Here is a 23,197-nt window from a genome sequence, read left to right on the forward strand (position 1 = left end):
AATGCTCTACTTCAGGTCAGAGAACAGCTTTGCTCTGCTCATGTGATTTTGGTTTTTGTCAAGTTGGAATTAAAAAAGGCACTGCTAATCAGTCTTCCTAAATACAGTGTATACTGCTCTCACCACATTGTGACTGTCTCAGTGTGAAGAAATCTTGAAGCTTGTCAAGCTGGCTGGGATTTAGTAAGCAGTCAGTTTAGTCATGAGTGAGCTGAGGAGGAGGAGGTGTTGACTTCTCACACTCATTACCACACACTTAAAACTTTAAATGTCATCAAGCAAACGTCACGTTAAAACAAACACAGTTAAAGATGTTTTCGGGCGTTGTTAAATCTGAGTCTGGATGATACATTATCGTAAATACAGCACCAGTTAACACTTCACAGATAGAGTCTCCAATGAATGTTTGACCTTTTCTGATCAGGGCCAGAGAAACAGCTTGACCTCTGCTGACATTCATCTGTCTCACTGTGCAGCGCCAATAACCACCACTGGGATATATGGTCCTTGACCTGAGAGGGCCATTAAACAGAGTGATGTGAGGGCTCATGGAGGGTGAGAACATATCACTACAGCTACTGTAGTTATCGTGTCGGGGAAGGGGGGAAGGGGAGGAGGAGGAGGAGGAGGAGGAGGAGGAGGAGGAGGAGGAGGAGGAGGAGGAGGAAGGCTTACAGGAATAGCCTCGTAGAAAAACAAGCCAGTCCAGTGTGGGTCAGTTAGGCACCAAAGTTTGAGCCTGGTAGACGCAGAAAAGGGCTGCAGGGCCCACAGGGTTTGTCCAGGCGGTGGGGTTAGTGGTGAGGTTACACTCAAAAACACACACCTACTCTAACACACATACAAACAGTCAGTATTGTCTGGAGACAGAACAGACTGTGAGGGAAAATCACCAGCCTAAACATAGCTCAGAGAATAATGTTTGTCTAAAGCTGAGAGGCCGTTTCACCTCTGAACAGTCCTGCAGTGAGAACCAAAGAAGGGTTATTGCCAAGAGTGTGATTTAAACACACACACACACACACACACACACACACACACACACACACACACACACACACACACACACACACACACACACAGAGTCATAAACTTCACTCGTCAGTAACTGTAGGTCTAATGTGTCCCAGCAGAGCGATAATAGCGAGTGGACAATAAGAGCTCTGCAGGGATCAAACATCCGAGCAATGATCGTTATAATGAAATCCAAAAATACAGCAGCAACACAAGTTTCCGCAGAGTTTACTCTGAATGTAATGCAGTTTATTTTATTTATGTCTCTTGATGCTGGCTCTGCAGTTCACTGGGGTTTAGTCAGTGTCCTCATGTCTGTGTTTTTGCACAGTTTGTTAAGAGGAAAGTTTATCATCCTGCATTAGACACAAACAGTGCGTGCAGGATGATAAAACATGACATTTTTAAAAGTTTAATTTCAGTACCTTTTCCCCAGTGTTAAGAAGAAAAGTTTAATGTCCAGTTTATGTTTGATTTACAGCAGCTGTCCGGCCAAGCTCCCTCAGGGAATGAGACAGACTGTAAACACACCTGCTCTCTGAGGTGTATCGTCGATGTGTGTGATCAGCTTGTCCCTGGTGTTGCTATTGCTGTTTGATATAAATCACTGTCTCTGTGGATCTTGACCAATCAGAGTCAAGTATTTAACACAGCTATGTAATAAACTTTCATCAGCATGTCATTGTTATTCTGAGCATGTTAGTATCCTGATGCTAAGTCTAAAAGCAGCTCTGAGAATTAGTCTAGGCTCGCAGCGCTGCTAGAATGGCTAAAATAGAAGATAAGATGCTCTTTCTGAATCATATTGCTGTTAGGTAGAAAGCTCACATCTCCATATTTATTAGTTATTTTTTGAATTAGTGTTTTTGGTAGTGTTGGAGTCAAGACCACATTAACTGAGACCAAGACATGTGCTGAGACCAGAGTGCATCGAGACAAAGGTAAGACCAAGACATTTGGGGATCGAGACAGAGTCAAGACCAAGACCAAGGCAGGGCAAGACCGAGACAAGACCAAGACCATATATATAAACGGAAAATTATTATGAGAGTTAACAAAATAAAATGCTTCTGTTTATTTGATTTAAGTTTGCTAAGAGTACTATTGACAGCAACAAACAAGGTTCGGTTTTGTCTTTGTTGCCTTTCTTTTGACTCCTTAAGTTTCATTTGTTCTCTTATCACAGTAATGACAGGGACACAGAGTGCATCCGTGGTGGTCTCGACCAGTCTTGATATAAAATACGGAGCCCTCCCAGTCCGAGTCCGAGACAAGACCGAGTAAAAATGCTTTCGATTCCGAGACTAGACCGAGACCTGAAATAAGCAGCCTCAAGACCGGTCTCGAGTACTACAAAACTAGTTTTTGGTCACCCTCATAGCCTGTCATCAGGCATTACAAAATGTCAGCCAATGGAAAGCATTAAAAAGATCTTGTTACTGAATCCTGCTCAGGGTTTTATTTAACAAGGATTTTTTAATTTCCTGAAAAGCTGTAGTTTTGGAGAAATGAGGTTTCAACCCGACGGCAATGTAGCTCTAGCGAAAGCTCAGACAGGAAGACTATAGAAGCAATCACAGCAGTTGTTTAACTCTCCTCTCCCTCGTTCAATAGCTCACCCGCTTCCAGCTGCATGCTCTGGAGCTGTCATTGGTTAATCAGCAGTGGCTGACATCCAATAGCTCAGTGGCACGCCCTTATCATCAGCCTATCAACTTTCTGCTGTCTTTTAAATGTGTCTCTCTCTCCAGCTAGGTCCTTCTTGCATTGATGGTTCGCACCACTCCACCTCCCCATCTCCACCTGGTCTCTGCAAAGTCTTCAATTACTAGAATTCATCAACCACCACCACCAGTGTCTGGACTCTAGGGGGATTTCTTTAGCTGCCAAATTCACACATCCTACTCTCTCAAATTTATCCCCACAGAGTCCCTACGTCAAAGATCTCTGTCAAGTTTCATTATTCATTAAGTTGTAATAAATAACATTTAATCTTCAAACTGTGTCTCTCCTGATTGAAATTATATTGTGTGCAAGATGTTCTATAGAAAATATTTCTTTAAATTTGTCAGCAAACCAACCTTAGCTCACCTAATGGATACCTGAACCTCTGCAGCTTTTTAGGGTTCTGTTTGGTCTGAATTCACTCAGATTAGATATTATAAACTACAAGAAGAAGACAAACACTGACACATATCAAACACACTCACCCACACCATACACCAAACATCCTCCATGTGCACTTAAAGAAGAATAAAGAGTTAGAGGCAGCTCATTATCATCAGTTTATTCATTCTGTCAGGACACGTTTCCCCATCACAAAAAACTCTTACACACAGAAGTCATCGAGAGACGTTCATTTTGTTTTGATCAGAAAACCAAATAAAGAGAAATAATGGAAACAGACACACATTCAGAGACTGATGGTCAGTTTGATTGTTGAGGCTGATTTGATCTGCCAGAGATGTCCAACATGTACCACATAAACCATGGAGAGTTTCTCTGTACCTGCAGGTAACAGGGGGGGGGGGGGGGGAGGGGTACAGGTTGAAATGTACAAAAATAAATGCAAACAGTATTCCTAGAGAAATCTCCCAGAGCCACGCTGAGCAGAAGCGGCTGATGTTCAGTAAATGCTGCATGCACGTTGACACAGGCACTGATCTGGACCTCACTAGGTGGGTCCGCAGTCAGGAGACAAAGAGCATTCTTGGAATTGGAGGCTCTCTCAAACAAGGCAGTCAACAGGACTCTGTTCATTCAGAGATTAACTCAGACTGAGGGATTATGGGCCACAGACAGAAAAAAAAAAAAAACAGACACAGAGAGGACTCTGAGGATGTCAGCTGATCCTGGAAAATAAAACATGAACACACAAACGTAGTGGCTTTAATCCAGAACCTTCTTTAAACTCACACATCACTCTGAGCACAGACCGACCCCAACCTGACTCTGTCCAGAGACTCAGCAAACCAGTGCTGAGGATTCTGGGTAACGTAGTAAAATCCAGAAGAAAAAAAAAAATCACAAGAAGCTCTTAGTTAGCTTCGTTTACAAACAAACAAAATAACAATCAATCAAACAAACAAACAAACTAATCTGTATACAAATAAAACAACTCAAGCACATGAAGTATGATGAATAATTAAGGCGAGTTAAAATATTGCAGAATCATTTGGCCCCTGTGTCTCAGACAGACCGCCACAACAGTCAGAGCTCCGCCTCTCCGAGCAGGAAGGAAAAATAAAAATGATAACAAAGATAAAAAATAGAAATCAAAGCGATCCTCTTTGGAGAGAAAAATATTTATTTGGTTTGGTTTGGTCTCTTCATCGTGTTAAAGGGAACAGTGAGGATCTCCTGAAATCAAACATTAAAAACACACCAGCTGAAGGTTGGTCATGTGATCAAATCCTGCTTATCCTTAATGAAGCGAGAGGAGGGTGGGGGGGCTGAGATCAGAAAATATAAAACTGCAGATTTATCAACAACCTGATATGACAGATGAGGATGCAGTGCCCTGTTGAGGGAGAGGGGGGGGACAACCCCTGAAGGTTTTCCTCCTGATTGAGGGTACAGTTAAAGAGGGGAGGGGGCAGGACGTCCAGTTTCTGACAAACAAAGAGACCCCCCCCTTGTTTGTGTCTTTGGGGCTGGCCCTCCCTCTGTCCCCCCTCCTGTTTAAAAAAGGCTGGGGGTCAGAGGAGTCTGCTCTAGGTCCTTGGGGGCTGCAGACAGGCTGATGGTCCCCTTGTAGGAGGAGGCTTGGCTGTGCAGAGTCCAGGTCCTCCTCTGTGAGGGTAGGGGGTTGCTCTGTCCCCCCCGTGTCTCAGACCCACTCCTGCATGGAGCGTTTGCAGTACAGTATGTGGCGTGGCGTGCCCTTTCTCTTGAACTGCACCACCGTGTAGATGAGCACCAACAGGCACAGCGACAGCACGCATGGCAGGACAATGGCCACCGCCTGCACAGTGCTCGCCTCGTCCTCCAGCTCGATCACAACGTCTGACGTCCCGTCGTCCGTAGGGGGGCGGGCGGGGTCAATAGGGGTCAGGTCACAGCCCATGAAGTCTTTGAGGATGGAGCGAGGGTAACCGGGCTCCACCCGCAGGAACTGGTTGTTGAACTTCCAGTACTCCCTCCCCTTGTAGAAGTACGTGAAACCTGAGGGGGGGAGCAAGAGGGGACAGTTAAACTCACTTCAGTTTATCTCTGTGTATATATCATGCAGAGTCATTATTAAAATATGTCCTTATCACAGAGTCTGTCCTGTTTTTGTTTGAGATTAAGACATCTTTTATCTTATTTCATTTATTTCAAATACATTTTAAACATTTTAAACAGTGACTCCCACCCATTGAAGCATGCATTTCAGCTTCTCCCATGTAGACGGATGTTTAAAGTCCCGGCATGCTCAACCAAGCGATATAAAAACAGCTTTGTTCCAGTAGCCATCAGTATTATAAACAAGTCACAGTAATACGGCATGATGCTGTACTATCAAGTTCTCCACTATTTAATAAGTATTTATGGACCTTCTTATCTAGTTTTTTACTGGTGGCACTTTCTATCCTGTTTTTATTGACCAATGGTTGATTTTATGTCTATCTTGTTTTCATTGACTTTGCTCTTATTGATTACTCATTTCCTGTTTTCATTGAGGGTTACCTTTTCGGCACTTTGTCACTTAGTTTATCATGTATTTTCCTGTGCTGTTTGTTGGTTGGATGTTAAAGGGAGGCTGACTCACTGCAAACAAAATGTACCTACGGGAACAAATAAAGTATCCTTGAACGTTGAACCTTGAATCTGTTCTTTTTTCTAGTCTTTGGAGAAAGCGATTATTTTTACTCTATTCTATTTCTGCTGCCTTTATGAAACAGAGTGAAACACACATTTTGAAGGTATTATCTGAGCTGTCAAACAATACATTTTTAAAATTGCGATTAATCTCTAAATTTCAATAGTTAAATTCAGACAAAAAAACCCATACATTTGATGAATTATTTACAGCAAAAAACAGTGAATGAATGTGTTTTGTCTGTTTTTGTTGTTGTTGTTTTTTGTTTTTGTTTGTTTGTTCTGCTCTGTTTTGTTTTGTTTTATTCTTATTTTTTTAATTGTATTGTATTGTCATTTTTTGTTTGTCTTTATTTGAATGTTTGTAAAAACGAATACATTTCAATTCATAAAAAAAAGAGAGAAAATTGAATGCCAACTGAAATAGGGTTAGAGTTAGGGTTAGGGTTACTGCACTTTCTCGCTGGTTTTAAACTACGTTTTTATATTTACTCACTGTAGGCTTTAGGTTATGTATTTATTTCTTTATTTGTAGAGTCTACTGGACCTGTGTAATGTATTTCATTCCTTCATGTTTTTAAATGTGACTGAATGACAATAAAGTGAACCTTGAACCTTGAATAGAGGAAATTCTAAATAAAAAGACTAAAAAGAGTGAATTTCAATAGTTATTTGCGATAAATTACCCTTAAATAGCATGTTCAGAATTCCATAAACTGCATTTTTAAACTGTCTTTAAGTCCATATTAGCAATCAAAAGCCACTTGGTGTCTTGATTTTGGAATCAAATGAATGTAATGCAATGTAATTTATGATCTTGACCTTTAGATTTATTATTCATATAAATCCGACACCCTTGTGGTCTGAAAACATGACTCAGAGAGAGGGGACAGCTTCAGAGTGTCATCCACAGATCTGTGGTGATTCTCACACTACTAAATTGTGCTCTCCTGACTTTTGTGATACTGTCGCCAGCTGACATTAGTCTGATCAGCTGCACCTGTATGCTTAGCTCGTAGGTGCCAGATCTAATTACATTTATTTTTTTATCATTGTGGCAGCAGGTCGCAGGGAGATGCTGCAGTACTGGACTACAGTGTGCCGAAAGGGACGACATAGCATGCAATACAGTAATATAACGTGTTAATTTCAGACCTGAATCACACCATGATTAATGTGTGAACCATGGCAGCCCTAATTATCATTTCCATTTACTCCTGACAGATGTGGTTGGATGATTTGAGAAGTGAAATTTAAGCTGTTACTGTTCATGACTCCAGATCAGTGTAAATTCACATTCATCTCTCTGTGTTTAAGCCGGGTGGGTTAAAGCCGGGTCAACACAGCCCTGAGGCACACTCAAACACACACACACACACACACATACTCACACAATGACTGATTGTGGGTCAATGTGACGACCGTGTCACTTCACACACTGTCTGCGCCAAACAAACTGACACACATATGAGCAGAATCATGCGATGCAGTAAAACCATCACCAGCCCCCTCTTCCTGCTCCACCTGTCCTCTCCGGTGGCCCCGCCCCCCTCAGATCTGGCAGCCTATCCTCTCACAGATGGTCTGAGTGTTCAGCACCACCTGCTCTGTTTTTTCCTACTGTTTGAAGCCAAAGCTAGCACCACAACACCTGACTGATTACAGCCAATGGGACGAGAGTAGTTCTATTTGTCCAATCTGTGAGCTCTCTGAGGAGTTTAAACCCCGCCTCCTCAGCTTTGGCAAGGGCTGAGACCAGAATGAGGCCCAGCGGTGGTCTCATGGGTCTCATGACACAGTGAGAGCCATAGAATCACACTTTTCTGTAAAGCATGACCTTCTTTAATTTTTAGCATCTCAACACAAACACACCACTAGCTCCTCTGATCGCACGGCAGCATCACCTCCAAACTGTAATAACTGGAGCACATTTCACTGCATGCTCTGTGTGTGATCGAAGCTGCTGGCTCATGAAGCCCTGTGTGTTTGTGTGTGTTTGAGAGTGTGTGTGTGTGTGTGTGTGTGTGTGTGTGTGTGTGTGTGTGTGTGTGTGTGTGTGTGTGTGTGTGCCAGCTCAGAGGATCAGGACAGTCCGTACCGTTGGCTTTGTCCACGAAGGCCCCCTGTGGTGAGTCAGGCACTCCTCTCCACACCTTGATGGGCTTCGGATACCCGGGGTCCATCGTCCTCCTTTCCTCATTGTAACGCCAGTACCTGAGCAGCAGGAAGACAAAGCAGACACTGAGGATGTATGAGGATGCACAAGGAGAAATGCCAAATGTAATGCATGTGTCTTTTACCTGAAACCTTTAACTCTACTCTAGAAAGACAGGAGCAAATCTAAAGCAGGAATCTGATTGGTTAACAAATCACAGGGATTTACCTGAGTTCATCTGGTTGAACTGATTTTAGACGTCTTGCTGCAAAGAACTAATTTAAATATCTATATGTTTACAGGTTGGTCACATCCATTTAACCCTCATACTTTAGTTCACATGGAGAAGAACTCCAGGGAGGTGGACCATCATGCAGGGCACTGAATATAAGGCCAATGCAATGTTGGTAATAAATACAGATTTGTGCTGTGTGATGCAAATTTGCACAGTGGGCATTTTTCTGTTCTACTAAAGCCAGAAGTTTGCAGGATGCTGTTGGATTCAAAATATGTTACATTAAAATGAGCATTTTAATGTCAATTAAATCAGACAACATTTAACACACATGATCCAGCAGCCTGGGCTCTACCAAAATGGACTGATTAAAGCAGAGGAGATGAGGTTTTGGTGTCTTGGGAATAGTTGCAGCTAGTTTTTTTTAGTGTTTTAATGGTTTCTCCTGTCCTCTGACCCACCTGTACCCTTTAAAGAACTACATCATACCTGTCCCCTTTGAAGAAGTAGGTCTTGGACACCTCCTCCCACCACAGAGCTGTTTCGATGCTCTGAGCCGGCATGCCGTTTCCAAACTGGGAGATGTCCTTTGGGTACCCTGGCTGCAGCACTGTGTCCTTAAACACCCAGAACTGCTTCCCTGTGCATCAAAAGGAAGAGAAGGAAATACATGAGAGGATGAAGGACAAGCTGATCAGCCTGCAGAAACGGATTTATGAGGACAGAGACTAGCAGGCGATAACCTGCTGCGCTGTGTTACTGCGCTTTATGTTAATGTTTGCTGACTGACAGCAAGGCGAAGACATGCTGAGGTGTTCTCCTTCACCTGGAGGAGTGACAGTGTCTTTGAAAACCCTCATTTCAGCACCTGTCTCTTTAAGACAACCCTAGGACTCTCTAAGCCTCCTCCACTGTTGCCATGCTACAATGCCATGTGTTTTGTTTGGACCCTGACTCTGACCCTGAAAGTTTAGAAAGGTACAAAAATAAATACCCAGCAATAAAGAACAGAGCCGGATGTTGCTGTTTGGTCAGTGTTACATTTACTATGCCCTTATAAGGAGATTAACCAATCTGTGATGTCACTAATCTCGTGTCCTTCTTGTGTAATTTTCATGTGACTTTTTGAACAAGCCATTCAGAGCAGCCTGCGGTCTCATTTTGGGATTACTCCAACACACATTAACCCCATAATCTGAAACTTTGCCCACGTTCAGATTTGCCATCCAATGTTTTAACTTCATATCTGTTTTTAAAATATGACAATGAAGCTCTTTTAAAAAGAACACGCGCAGTATGTTAGAGTTTTCGTCACAGTGGATGTGTCGAGTTTGTTCCAGTGCTTCCTGTGGAGTAACCAGGGTTAAACAGCACGTCTGTGACACAGCCTGACCTCAGGAAGTGCTCTTCATCATCAGGGTGGAGGTTAAAGGCGTCAGAGGAGGAAGAGGGTGGAGAAGCAGTGTGTTAGCAGAAAGAGAACAAAGACAAGGAGGAGGAGGAATGACGAAGGTATAGAGGAAACACACAGGAGGTCAGATACCCTCTGCTGCTGACTCACCTCACAGTTTTATTCATTGAGTTATAATTTCACTGATTTATTAGAAAGAGACAGCCTGATGTTTTATTCTTGAACATGTGCTCGGTGCTGTGTCATGATGTTGGACCAACGAAGTAGAAGAAATTCAAGACGACCTTGAATTTCTTAATTCACTTAATGCAGGAAACGGGTGTGACATAGAGCAGGTATGAACCCAGCTTGATGATTATCTGACCTCTGACCTTTAAGCAGTGTTAGTATTGTACAGCTGAGAAGGAGGAGGTGCATAGATGCAGAGGAGGAAGCAGTGCTGGTCGAATGTGAGTGCTCTCTTTCTGGAGAGGAAATTCCTGTCATTTCACCTCCTTCTCTTACAGCGCTGCTTTCGTTCTGGGTCACATTTCCTCTGACACACACACACTCACACACACACACACACCACACCCTGAGATTAAAAGAGCCTCCCAGCCAAAAACACAAAGAGTTCTACTTGATTCACAAAAAGGGAGAAAAACCCTCTCCCTTCTCTTTCCTAAATACATCTAGAATCTCCTCCCTCATAAAGTTTTTCTCATATTCAGAGCTGCTTTGATGTGTGTGTAGGCCTGTGTGTAAGGTGGTGTATGTGCGTGAGAGGGGGTCTTCTTTAAGTGCTGCAGGGTAATGTTAAAGAGACTCTCTGAGCCTGACTCTGTCTCTGTTTTTAATGTTACACACTCAGGCCTTCTTTAACACTTCACAGCTGGGCTAAAATGTCATCAAACATAAACAGCGTGTGTAATAAACAGTCAGCAGTCTCCGTGTGTAGTAAAACTACCTGAATATAATAGGATTCATATATCAAAGCCTGTCAAAATATACAGTCTGAAGAATAAGTCCCAAAAACTGCAGCTCTCCAAGTGTCCACTAGAGGCGGTTGCCTGAAGACAGGCGGTCTCCATAGAGTCCCATGTTAGAATGTCCAACTTTACAGCAGAAATAAACATGTTTGCAGCCTGGTACAAAAACAATTTAGGTCTCTATAGCTCATTTCTCCATTCATGACAACAGTATGGGCTGTATTTATATAGAACTAACCTGTTTACTTTAGATTAAAGTTATAGATACTTAGGGGCGTGGCCTCTTTGAGTAACAGGTGGGAGCTGCTGGCTGTCTTCACTCAATACCAAGATAAGCAAAGCTGAAATCCAGCCATCAAACTAACTAATGTCACTTCTTGTTACAGTCTAGATTCAAACTTTTCTTTCTAAGTATTTACAAATCAAACCACAAAGTCTGAGGATTTAAAACTTTGGATCGTGCCTGCTTGGAGGGAAACACTGACTAATGTATGGATCTTCTGCCTCAGTGAAACCTGATTAATTTCATCTGTGTGTATGAAGCGTCCTCTCAGTGATCCAGGTCAGTCACACAGTTATATTTGACATTTGCAGCAGTCTGCAATCTGTCAGTGAGCTGTGAGCAGTGATTCAGACTTCACAGGCTGATGGTTAGGATTCTCACACATCATGTTCTTTTTGACTCGTAGAGGCAGAAAAAGAAAGACAGAAACCAAATGAATGAGTTTCCAAAGAAGTTTGATTCAAAGCACCAATCGACCGTGACTTCAGTGACAATCAGACTCTAACATCTTCATCTTTCAATTTATTTTAGGAGAGCCCATCAGAAAGCTGCTGGTTAGAGGGAGACCCAGATATCTGTGTTTGGTTTCCATGACTGACTTTCTTCCTCATTTTTTATTCCAAACAGGGAAAGACAGAGCGAGGCCTTCTGGGAAATCAGCTGTGCATGTTCAAATAAAACATATCGCTCTGTAAGTGCAAATTTTATGAATCTGTGTCGGTCCCATTTCACAGACAGAGAGAGAGAGAGAGAAAGAGAGGGTGGAGCGTGGGGACGTGTCGTCTACATTTCCAGGAATTGTTTGGAGTCTAAAAAAGAAATTAAGATTTGTAGTTTGCGTCTCAGCAGACTCTCATTGCTTACCCACGTCTCCTTTCATTTACATCCCTCCTCCTCCTCCTCCTCCCTCAGTAAGTGATTCAAACAGCCGTCTTTCAGTTCTGCCACGTCTGTCTGCTGCTGCCTTTAGTGGCTGTTCAGCTGCAGGCATAATTACCTTTAAATCTGTGTTTGAAAGCTCAGTCTGGGTTTGACATGTGGACAAATCTCCTCAGAAAGCCACAAATCTAAATCTGACAGCTCACACGCAGAATATAAAATCAGCCTCACAGCGTTTTCTGTCATGTTGAGATGAAGATTTAAACAGAAACATATTAAAGGCAGGCTTTACACCAATGTTATTGAAAGTGTTAAAAACTGCAGGATTATTCTGGATTTTCTCACACGCTGATCATAAACACGGCCTTAATCTCACAGATACACAGTAGACTCACATCAGATCATTCCCTGAGAGCTGATAACACACAGCTGTTATTAAAGATTTAAAACCTGTCAGTCCTACACAGACACAGAAAAGACACGCACTGTTTGGAGTTTGAACATAAAGGAAACAGAAGCCGTGAACACAGAGCTGACAGCACATTAGATACAAGACAGGAGAGTTTAGACCAGGCTGCGTCACACTCACTTTAACTGACTCTGATGTAAAACCCTAACACAGACACGTCTCAGGTAAAAGATCAGCTCACCTTTGAAGAAGACGAACTTCCCCTCGCTGTTCTCGTAGACGGCGTCGATCTTGGGGGGCAGACCTCTCCAGAACACACTGATGAGCATGGGGTACCCCGGCATCACAGAGTTATCTCTGACCCTCCAGAACCAGTGATCCTGAAACAGAGAGATAGAGAGGGGGAAGTTAACATCTGGGTTAGTCAGAGAATCAGGGAGAGCTCCACACTAGGAATGGAAAACCGCATCTGACTTATAACTGGTTCCAATTAATCAATTCCATCAGAATTGTAAACCTCAAATGTTATTGATTCTTCTGAACGATTCATTTCCCAGCACGATGTCACGTCAAGTCACGTCGCAGTACGTTGCATTATGTCACACACTCTGCGACGCAGAACTCCTAGGTGCAAATACCTCAAATATGCTGAAGCATTTGTCGACTCGGCCTCAAAGCTTGGGGTTCGCGTCGGGCCAAGGTGGAGAAGGGTTCCATGTGAACATGTTTGTGTCGGGGAGGCGAACCCCCGCCTACCTCTCCCCTTTCCGATTCGGGATGCTTTCCCTCAGCCTCGAGGGTCCACTCACGCGGCCAAGAATGAGGTCAACCTATTGTTCAGTATGTTCAAGTTGAATATGTTCATGTTCAGTCTTGTGCAGACATAATTTTGGAAAAAATGAAATGGTTCCTTTTGGTGCGCAAGAGTGTGTAGAACTAATTTCTTTCCCCTCAAAAAAAAAATACTAAGGAATTATTAGAAGAATTGATAAGGGATTGGATTGATAAGCAGAATGGACAATGGCATTGACATTGATAAAATCTTATCAATTCCCACCCCTACTCCAGACAATCCGAAATTTGACATTTTTTTGGGGAAATCATGGACACTGCATCCTATGCTCTACAGAGGAGAGGGATCATCCAGCTTGTTATCAGTGCACAGCTCAAAGCCAGCATCCCTGATGGTATGGGGATGCATAAGTGCCCATGGCATGTGTGGCTTACACATCTGGGAAGGTTACATTAATGCTTAACATTGTGTACAGGTTTTGGAGCAACATATACTCAGATAATGCCTTTTCCAGGGAAGACCTTTTATGTTTCAGTAAATCAATGCTACACCATATTCTGCATGCATTACAACAGTATGGCTCAGTAGTAGAAGAGTCCACGTGCTAAACTGGCATGCCTGCAGTCCTAAATTGTCACCTATTGAAAACCTTTGGTGCACCATGACCACAAATAGGACAAAGCAGACTTTGGACTGTTGAGCAGTGGAATCTTATTACATTTTATTATTCTCTAAACTGGTCTCCTGGGTCCCCTAATGTTTACACAGTGTTATTAAAAGTTGAGGTGATGCAAAACAATGGTACTAAATTCTAACAACTGATAACTGTGTGTTGAAGCCAGCACATCTGCTGGTGATGAAGACCTCCAGATGCTGTTGTGATAACTGTGGTTCAGTCAGGTTTGCTGTTGGAGCGGGGAGAGCGTCAGATCGCACACAGATGATGAAGACCATACTGGAACAACCATCAGAATCAGAGAGAAGGCCAGCAGCTCTACGAGACGCCAACATGCTCTGATTTCCTCCTGAGGGGAACGTGAGCGCGGCCAACTGGAAGGTGTGTCTGTTTGATGTTGGATGAAACTCAATGGCATGGGGAAGAGGGAAGGGGAGGGGGAAGGGGAGGAGAGGGAGACCCAGCTGTGAAAGTCATCAGGAGGAAGAGAGATGTCCCACCTTTTGGCATGAACAGACAATGGAGAATCCCATCCTCCTCCTCTTACTCAGTGAGAGCTGAACCTACAGAACATTTATCAAACCCCTTCTGTTCCATCTTTCTCTGTGTGTCGTTGTTTCTGTTGGACTCCCCCGTCACTCCCCTCCTCTTCTTCTCATTCCCTTCCTCCTCCTCCTTTTCCTCCTCCTCCATAAGAGCCGAACAATCAGAACATTTATCAAACCCTTGCTCCTCCATCCCTCTCTCTCTCTCTGTTTGATTGTTTCTGTGAGACTCTCTCTCCAATCCTCTCCTCCTCTTCTCCTTCTCCTCCTCCCCTCTCTTATCCTTCTCTCCTTCCTCCTTAGAGTCTGCCTCTGTAGATTTCCCTTTTCAGCGTTTTGCTCTGAACGCGGCCCGGCTCGGTAATTGAAAACAGATCAAACTGTGAAATCTGACCGGTTTGAATCCTTCTGACTTTAAGAAAGAGAAAATATTCCTCCTCCACTCCCACTCTGAAAATAAAGCTTGGAGCAGCAGAGTGCACTCAAACAAACTTCTGGAGCAATCATAGAAATGTCCCGAGCGATCTCAACTTGTTGAGTCTCTGAAAAGTTTAAATCAAGTTTTCTATGCATACAGTCACAATATGCCTAGTAATGGATGCAGAGTGACACGGCTGATCTACTTCATCCTCCGTAGATAACATGGTAACATACTGAAAACTCTGCTGATAGAGATGTTTGGAGGGAATTTGTAATGTGGGACGAAATCCTGCAGAAATCTGTCCTCTGTGACCGCTCTGTGGTCTGCTGAGAGGACAGATTTATGGTCAGAACATCATCATGGTGACTTTGTTGACTTTGATTGAAATTAACACCACCAGGTAGAAAGATCACATGATCAAAATAGTCCTTTGTTTTAGCTGTACTGTCAGATGAACGTGAAAGAGAGGAGGTCAGAGCATCTATTCAATATAACGGCTATAACGGACCAAGATCACAGAGAAACAGCAAAGACTGCAAAGAGACAACAAATAAAACAGAAAGAGACACAAAATAACATAAAAGAGACTACAGAGAGATGCAACATAACTTCAAAGAAACATTAAAAGATCCAAGATGACAACAAAGACACATAAAACTCAACTGAGACAAAATTACAACAAAGATACATCGAAGAGGCACAAAAAGATGCAACATGACAACAAAGAGTTGCAAAATGACAACAAAGCAACACAAAATGACACAAAATGACAACAAAGAGACAGAAAACCACAACAAAGAGACACAATGGCTACGTCCTCTTTAATTCAAAATAAAAATTAAATCCTCTTTAAAAAGATTAAAAATGACCTTGTAAACACCTAATTCCAAATGAAAATGACCATTCCGAATTAAACTTAAATCCAAAGTAAGTAGCTGGTTTATTCTGATTTTAAAACCAAATTGAATAATTCCTCGATCATGTATACGTTCATTCCACTTTAAATTAATTCCGGTCTTTCTGCGTTTGCTCGTTCCCTTGTCCTGTCGCGATGACGCACATATTCCGTGCTGGCGGGCACATATTCCAGGATGGCCGCCCAAAGCAAGCGTTGGACTCAAGCCAAGACTATTTACTATACTCCTCAGCTGATGAAAGTGAAGCAGTATGTTTGTGTCAAGCTTGTACTTATTGTGTGGTCTTCCATGTTGTAACCAAAAATAAAAGAAGGAGGAACTGGAGTCTGCTTTCTTCCGATGGACGTAAATACGTCACGCATGCCCCTGTCCAATCAGAACCCTTCCCAACCCCCAGACCTTAAGTGGAATTGAATAAGGACGATTAAAGGTTTTTTCCATGTAAGCCTCAATTCGGAATGACTATTTCCATGTAATCGCAAAGGAGAATGCTTTAATTACGAATTGTTCAATTCTGAATAATCAATTTCCGAATTAAAAAACATCATGTAACCGTGGCCAATGTGACCCAAAATGAGAGAAAAGTCAAACAACCACAGATAGACACTAACACACCACTGAGACCAACAAAAATGAGTTAATGATACAAAAATACCGAAGGGGAAGCAGCAGAAGCAAATAACATACTACAAATACACTGGAGTCAGTGTGAAAGTGTCGCACAACATCTCCAAAAGAGATGTGGAAGATCACACATCACTGAAGACTCGTCTAAATCAACATCAAGAGACTGAACACTACCAAAATATATCTGTGAAACAACCACACCAATCACCTGCACAGAAAAACAATCACAGAGGAGATGGTGAACCACGAACCCCCAAACCGATCAGAAACAACTACAAGCACATTTAAAAAGACACTTGACAAGACACACTGTTCAGGTGTGTTCAACAGACTGATGGTTTGACTCTTCTCTTCCTGATGAATGTGACTGAGTGAGGTACCACGCTGCTCCCTCCAGCACTCAGATCTAACACTAACATCTAAACTGACAGAGAGGAGCTGACTGAGGGACAAACTTCTCCCCGAAAGAGAGGAAGGAGACGTGTATGATGAGGTGACTTAGCAGGTGTGACCTTTCACAGCAGCTCACTGTTATTCATCACTGAGACAGTTCATACAGCTGAGGCAGTATTCTGCTCCTTTCTTCAATCTTAGACACTCTTACAACTTAAATATGTGGGATCTCATGCTAAGCTACGCTAAAATTAAATCCATAACCATAACACTACAGTTGGATATTTAAAAAGCCATCTTAAAGCTATTCTGTAAATCCTCTTCCTGTGAGCGATGAAGATGAGGGTTTCTGCATCATCTCCTTCCTCAGTTTACAGAGGAGGATGACTCTGAGAGGAGAGGACAGCTCTCTCTGTGTCCTCATTAATGACAGTCTGAATCAAAGTGTCTCCATCATCAGCATCCAAGTGACCAATCCTCTCCACTATCCCAGAATGCACTGCTCTAAATCAAGGAAGAAAAGGGCCTGACAACAAAAGACCCGGGAACACAGGAACCGGGAAGAGGAGGACGGAGAAGACACTGATTCAGGATGAGAGCATAGGTTACACAGGTTCCCTCAGAAGGTGACTGTTTGGTTCTCACATGGCTTCAGCCTGAGACGAGAACTACAGACCATGATGGATCACTTGTAGACAGAGAAGAGAAAGATTAACAGTATAAAAGCCTCTGAGAAACCCTCCCTCCCTACGTAAACCGCCTCTCCTCTCCCTACGCTCCACCTGTGGGCCTTGGGGCTGCTGGGATCTCAGTTTAATGACTTGGCATTGACTCGACTCAACTGGACCCTCCCAAAACAATCAGGAGAGGATGGAGAGAAGCCAGAGAGAGGATCTACATCAGGAGGTTACGGAGCGAATGATCCGTCACATCACACACAAGAGAGGGAGCAAAAACTGAACCACTGCTCAGCCTGTAAATCATCATCAGTTTACCCAAAAACACACACACTCTTACACACGGATCTATGATTCTGACTCAGGATCAGCTGGTCCACAGTGTGCAGGGTTTTAAGGAACACAGAAACCTCAGAGTTCTTGGAAAGTCTCTGTGAGGGTGAAGAAATATGGGGACCACCTGCTCCTGAGAAACTCCCTGACAGACAGAGCCCAGGGCAAACTGTGAGCTGGGCTGTTACAGGTGGTCCTGATGATGTGAACACAGAGGACTGATGATCTCAGCTTCATGTGAAACTCATCCTCTCTGTCAGCCTCTTCCTCTGTAGATCTGTGAACTGATTCTTCTTCTGCAGACTGAGAGTGAAGTGAACTCATGATGGACGTTTAATACTCCACGTCTCCGTCAGAGCAGAGATACAGGCTGACAGCTGTCTGCTTCCTCTGTATGTTGACCTGTCAGGTGTGATGAGAAGGAGACAAAGCTCCGAACACAGAGAGAAGCTGATCTGATGAAGGATCTGATCCCAGTCAGAGGTGAACAACACCACCGTGAAGTTTGATTCTTGTAACAGAGAGCTCTAGAGACTCTGGCACGTCCACGCCACAGAATTTATTTTTCAATGAGTTGCCAGGACAATTTGTTGGAGCAACCATGCAAAAAATTTAATTTCCAGCCCACAGATATATGAAAGCATTCCAGACCCAGCTGGCCTCATTTCACTGCACTTCCTGAACTCAAACAAGCCTGCACAGAGACTCTGCAGACATCACATCGACCTCATCAGTGCATCTTAGACAGAATAAAACGTGCTGCAGACTGCATGTGTGAGAGGGCAGGGTATAGGCTTTATTTCCCCATCATGGAGAATCTGGGTCAGATTTCAGTGAAGCACCTCCACAGGCTGCAGCTTCAGTCCTAAACTGGAGTAAAGTTCAGAGAGTACAAGGAGGAGGAGGGGGGGGGGGTTCCCTGCAGGATCCACAGGGCTCTGATTTAACACTGAAAGCTTTCTATTTATATCCTCACACAGAAACACTTTCTCTCTGATACAGCACTGAGGCACAGAGCAGCTCTCAAACTGACCAACACTTCCCCTCTCCCTCTCTCTCTCCTGCATGGAGGAGAGCTCTCCTGCTAACTGCAAGAGAGAGAGAGAGAGTCACCATGCATTTAGAGTCAAAGATTAAACTGTGTAGCAGAGGGCATGACATCTGAGATAAACATCCGTTTTGTTCTAAATTCCAGCCAGACTGTCCCAGAGTGACCTGATGGAGCTCCTTTTAGACACAGCAGCTCTTTAACTGAGCTGTAAAACACACACTTTGGGTTCAAGAACAGAGCTGTATAGTCCTGCTGCTACAAACACTAACTTTACTCTGCTGCTGCTTTACTTTCAAAACTTTTCTAACAAATACACCACAGTTCTTCTTCTGCTGCATGGATTAGCTCATACAGTTTCAGCGGGAGGCAGAGATTTGGAGCAGGAGGACGTCTGTTCAAGTAAGCTAACTGCAGGATATGAAACTACTTTTACAACACAGTCTCTCAGGTTTGTTTGGCCTGTGTGCTCACATCCACAGAACTTCACAGCTTCAGGCTCCACACTGACTCCTCCTGACAAATGCAATCCAACCCCCAACCCTCCCTCAGGTGTGTTTGTTTTTCACAGACTCACCTTGAAGACGAACATCTCCCTCCTCAGGATGGCCAGCGTGTTGAAGCCGCCCTCACAGATGTGTGGTTTGGCATTGGGGTGGGACGGTCTGTCCCCAGGGGGCAGCCTCGGGGGTCGGGTCTGTCTGTCAGGTTTGCGGGGGTCTGAGGGAGGGTTGGAGCGGGGAGGAGGCGCTGTGGGTAGAGGTTTGGTGGGCTGTGGGAGTTTGTCAGGAGGGCCTGCAGGGAGACACAGAAGAGTATTTCATTTTTTTTTATCCATACAAACAACTGCGGCAGAAAAAAGTCCAGCTCAATCTGATGAAATGTTCGGGGAGTAAATCTTTGATAGTTTGTCATCATCAAAGTCTGTGGAGGCTACAACACCAGGAGATGAAAGGTGTGTCATCCTGGTCGAATGCCGAATAATATAATAATGAGGCTGAAAACAGAGTTAATGATTAGCCAATTAGAGAGCTGCAGCAGTGGATGATCAACCAATCAGAGAGCAGCGGTGGTGTATCAATACAGAGAGATTGAGAGACATAAAGATGAATGTAAGGTAAAGATGTAGATTTAAAGAGAGAGACAGAGAGCTGATCAGAGGATTATCTCCTCTCAGCCTCAGAGTGAAATCCTCTGAGCTCAGTTACATAACAGCTGTACACTCTCACTAACGCCGGACTTCCATCAGATCCACGTTTGGTGTGTCTCTGTTCTGTTGTAGTTTGGCTCCGTGCTCTCTTCTCCGCCAACACTCACCAGCGGATTTTCAGAGCGCAGCACAGAGGAGCACCCCAAACCGATTGAGTCTGAGAGCAGGGATTTCTGGTGATTACAGAATCAATGGTTTTCTACCTCCATGATGAGCTTCTCCTCATCAATGTCGTAGCCATTGGCCTCTGAAAACCTTTGACCTGTCGACTCCAAGCCTGAATCCACTCATTATGACAGCCTGTTGTTGTAGTTAAGTCAGATATGATCTGGCGTCAACATAAAGTATTTTATTCTGAAAATCAACTAGGTGTTTTTATTTTGTGACTTCCTGCCTAGCTCAATCTGGCATGAGCTAAATGATACGCTGTGCTCCAAGAAAGTAGTTTGTTCTATTGTATGACTATATTATCACTTACGGCAGGTCTGCTTCTGTTTTCAGAGAGTGACTTCTCCTCAAGGAAGAGAGGAGCAGGATCAGGAGGAGGATGAAGAGCAAGTGAGGGTCAGCAGAGTTAAAGAGAAAGGGATGAGATCTGATTGTTTGCTCAGGTCTATCACTCCCGCTGAGAACAGCCGAGTCATGTTAGCAAATGGCAGCTTCTTTAATGTGTGTGTGTGTGTGTGTACCTCAGCAGATGTATGAACAACACTGTCACAGCCTGGCAAGTATTTATGAACCTAAACGTGAAGCTGTGGTAACATGGCTGACAGGTTAATGGACGAGTAAAAGCTCACCTGTCTGGATGGACTAATGCTGTCACAATCTGTAAGTGTCAGGTTGAATATAAAACCTGTGGTTCACCTGTGATGATGGTGTGTGGATGAGCTCTGTGACTCTCACCTGCTGTGAGTTAGGTCAGAATCAGATCTGTGCTCAGAGAGACCTGGTCTTAAACTGGGTTACATTAACACAGTAAATACACAGGAGACCCAGTAATGACTCCAGAGTCCATTCACACCTGAGCTTGAACACACAAAGATTTATTTTTCTACCTCCTTATAATTTCTCCATACCTGAGCTGAAGCTACTCTAACATGACCTAATTTTCTCTACTGGGAAACATAAATATATTTCAGATCTTCTTCCTCTGATCATTGTATTTCAGTCAAACCTGAGGGATTTAACGATACACTCAATCCATAACTCAATTGAAGCTGCTGTTGGTAGGAATGGTGTCAAAAACTTTACTTTTTTTCTGCTGGGTTTGGAGAAAAAGGTCAATACCCATCGGTACTCATCGGTAAGTGGAGTAATTTGAGACTATCACGAAATATCTGTGTTTTCCAATGCCCATGTATAAAGCAATGTTATTATTGCCTTCATTCCCATTATGACGGACCAATCAGAGCTTATCTCCAATCCTTCGTCCTGATTGGTCGAGTGACGGCCCCACTACGTCGCCCTGATTAGCTGGGAAGCCACTACTTCCTCGTGCACATCGACTACCAACAGCAGCTTTAAGTAGCACAGTTTGTGTTCAAAGGGAATAGATCACCACATAAAGCTGTTGTTTTTGATGCTTTTGTTTTGAAAGGACACAAATAGTACTTCCTGTAGATGGTAAAGTAAGAGTAGTAAAGGAAAACAGCAAAAAGAAGGATCAACAGTAAAGATGTTGGATGATACAGCTTCCCCTGTGGAGACGTACACTCTTACAGTTTTTAAGTGACTTAAAGATGTACAACAAGAAAAGTCAAAGGCAGATAGCCCCCCCTGTAGTTTAAAATAAAGGATATATTCATTTTTCACCCCTCTGATTAGTACTGTCCCAGCCCTGACCCTGTGAAGAGATGATCCAGCTCTAACAATGAAAGAGTGTGCATCTACTACGGCCCGTCTGTCACACAGACAGAAGTTCTCACCGTAGATCTTCTGTATCCCCAGCAGGTCGTCCATGGGTAGTTTGAAGTTCTCTGTGTCCATGTACTGGTAGAATGGAGCCATGATGGCTGTCGGGTCGTTAGAGTGTTCAAGACCCAGAGCGTGGCCGAGCTCGTGGACCGCCACCAGGAACAGGTCATTACCTGCAAACAGGAAGAGGAAGAGAGAGAGAGAGCGGTGTGTTAGTACTGGAGTTATTAAATGGCACAATAGCAGTCCATTGACAACCTGCAGCTTTCTGTCAGTCCAGCTCAGCCACCATCAAAGCTGCCTCCAGCTCCGAGTGCTGCATCAGCCTGTCAGTCCACAGCTTCAGGTCAGCAGGCTTTCACCATGGAGCACCAGCTCCATGCCCTCAGGTGAGTGCCCTTATCAGCCCATGGCTCTGGTTCGGGCTATAAGTGACTCAATCACCAGGAATGTCAGATGTAGTTGAATAGTGACTTGTTGCTTTCTGGGAGTCACAGTCTGAGAGATTACAGACAAAGCCTCTGAAATCCTTCATAATAAACATGACATCACCAAAGTCATCATCCACACAGAAACAAACCAAATCTGTGAGCGTCTCAGAGCTGACTCTGTTCTCATCACTCTGAAATCATCCAAAAGTTCCTTCAAAATAAAACAGAGTATTTACAGCTTATAAAGGGGAAAGTTTCAGATTAGATGCCATCACAGCATGAATCCAAACACATTTAAATGGGTGTGTATGAGGAGAGATGTTCACTTTTATGCACTCAGTGAGTCCATCATACAGTGATCAACAGATGGCACATATTATACGCATGCACACACAAAATCCCCTTCAAAAGGCAGAGAAACCTCCTCCCTGTAATCAGTGTATCCACAGTAAGCTGATGAATACACTGTGTGACCTCCTGACTGAGAAACCCGACCTAACCCCACTGAAGAGGTCTGATATTCAGGATTACAGTTACGTCACTGAGAACCCAAACACCAAGAGAGACCTCTTGATCTTCCTCTCTGAAGCTCTGCCAACGAGTTAGATCCAAACCGTAGAGGAACTCATCCTCACTGCTGAGAAACTCCTGCTTTACTTCAGAGTCAGACCGCTGCAGTGTCATTTATAACAGTAACCGTCTGTCCGTGGGAGGATTTTAACCTGATTCAAAACAGACTTTTACTGCTTTAAATAAAAGACTGTACTCTGCTTGAAAGCTTCTTTCACCATCAATACTTCAGCATCAAACATCCCACGTCTAAGCGCCAGTAAAAACAGCACTTTGTAAAGTTTTGGGGGAGAGGGGCTCGTAAAAAACTTTGCACAAGCTCTTCTTCTCTTGGGCCGTCTCTCTCAGCTGCCTCTTATGAGATAATAAAGAACAACACTGATTCATCGTGCTTCATTTGAAGAGAGGCATCACCTGCTGCAGATCGGTCACATGAACAGACCAGCAGGTGATTCAGATGGCTCCTCAGCAGGTACCAAGCTTACAGC

General features: G+C 43.6%; 1 protein-coding gene across 2 annotated transcripts in view; it reads right to left on the reverse strand.

Annotated features, from left to right (window-relative positions):
• Positions 1 to 3,286: 3,286 nt before the first annotated feature.
• LOC117829309 (matrix metalloproteinase-16-like) overlaps positions 3,287 to 23,197 on the reverse strand; it is a 54,912-nt gene continuing 35,001 nt past the window's right edge. For both annotated transcript variants that reach the window (XM_034706936.1, XM_034706935.1), the window contains 6 exons: positions 21,720 to 21,881; positions 19,162 to 19,379; positions 12,396 to 12,534; positions 8,694 to 8,844; positions 7,913 to 8,028; positions 3,287 to 5,178 (listed from right to left, as the gene is read on the reverse strand). In XM_034706936.1, coding sequence (XP_034562827.1) covers positions 4,844 to 5,178; positions 7,913 to 8,028; positions 8,694 to 8,844; positions 12,396 to 12,534; positions 19,162 to 19,379; positions 21,720 to 21,881 — 1,121 coding nt within the window. In that variant the 3' untranslated portion in view covers positions 3,287 to 4,843. The remainder of the gene's footprint in view (positions 5,179 to 7,912; positions 8,029 to 8,693; positions 8,845 to 12,395; positions 12,535 to 19,161; positions 19,380 to 21,719; positions 21,882 to 23,197) is intronic.

The sequence above is a fragment of the Notolabrus celidotus genome, chromosome 17 (assembly GCF_009762535.1).
Source record: "Notolabrus celidotus isolate fNotCel1 chromosome 17, fNotCel1.pri, whole genome shotgun sequence".
NCBI lineage: Eukaryota > Metazoa > Chordata > Actinopteri > Labriformes > Labridae > Notolabrus > Notolabrus celidotus.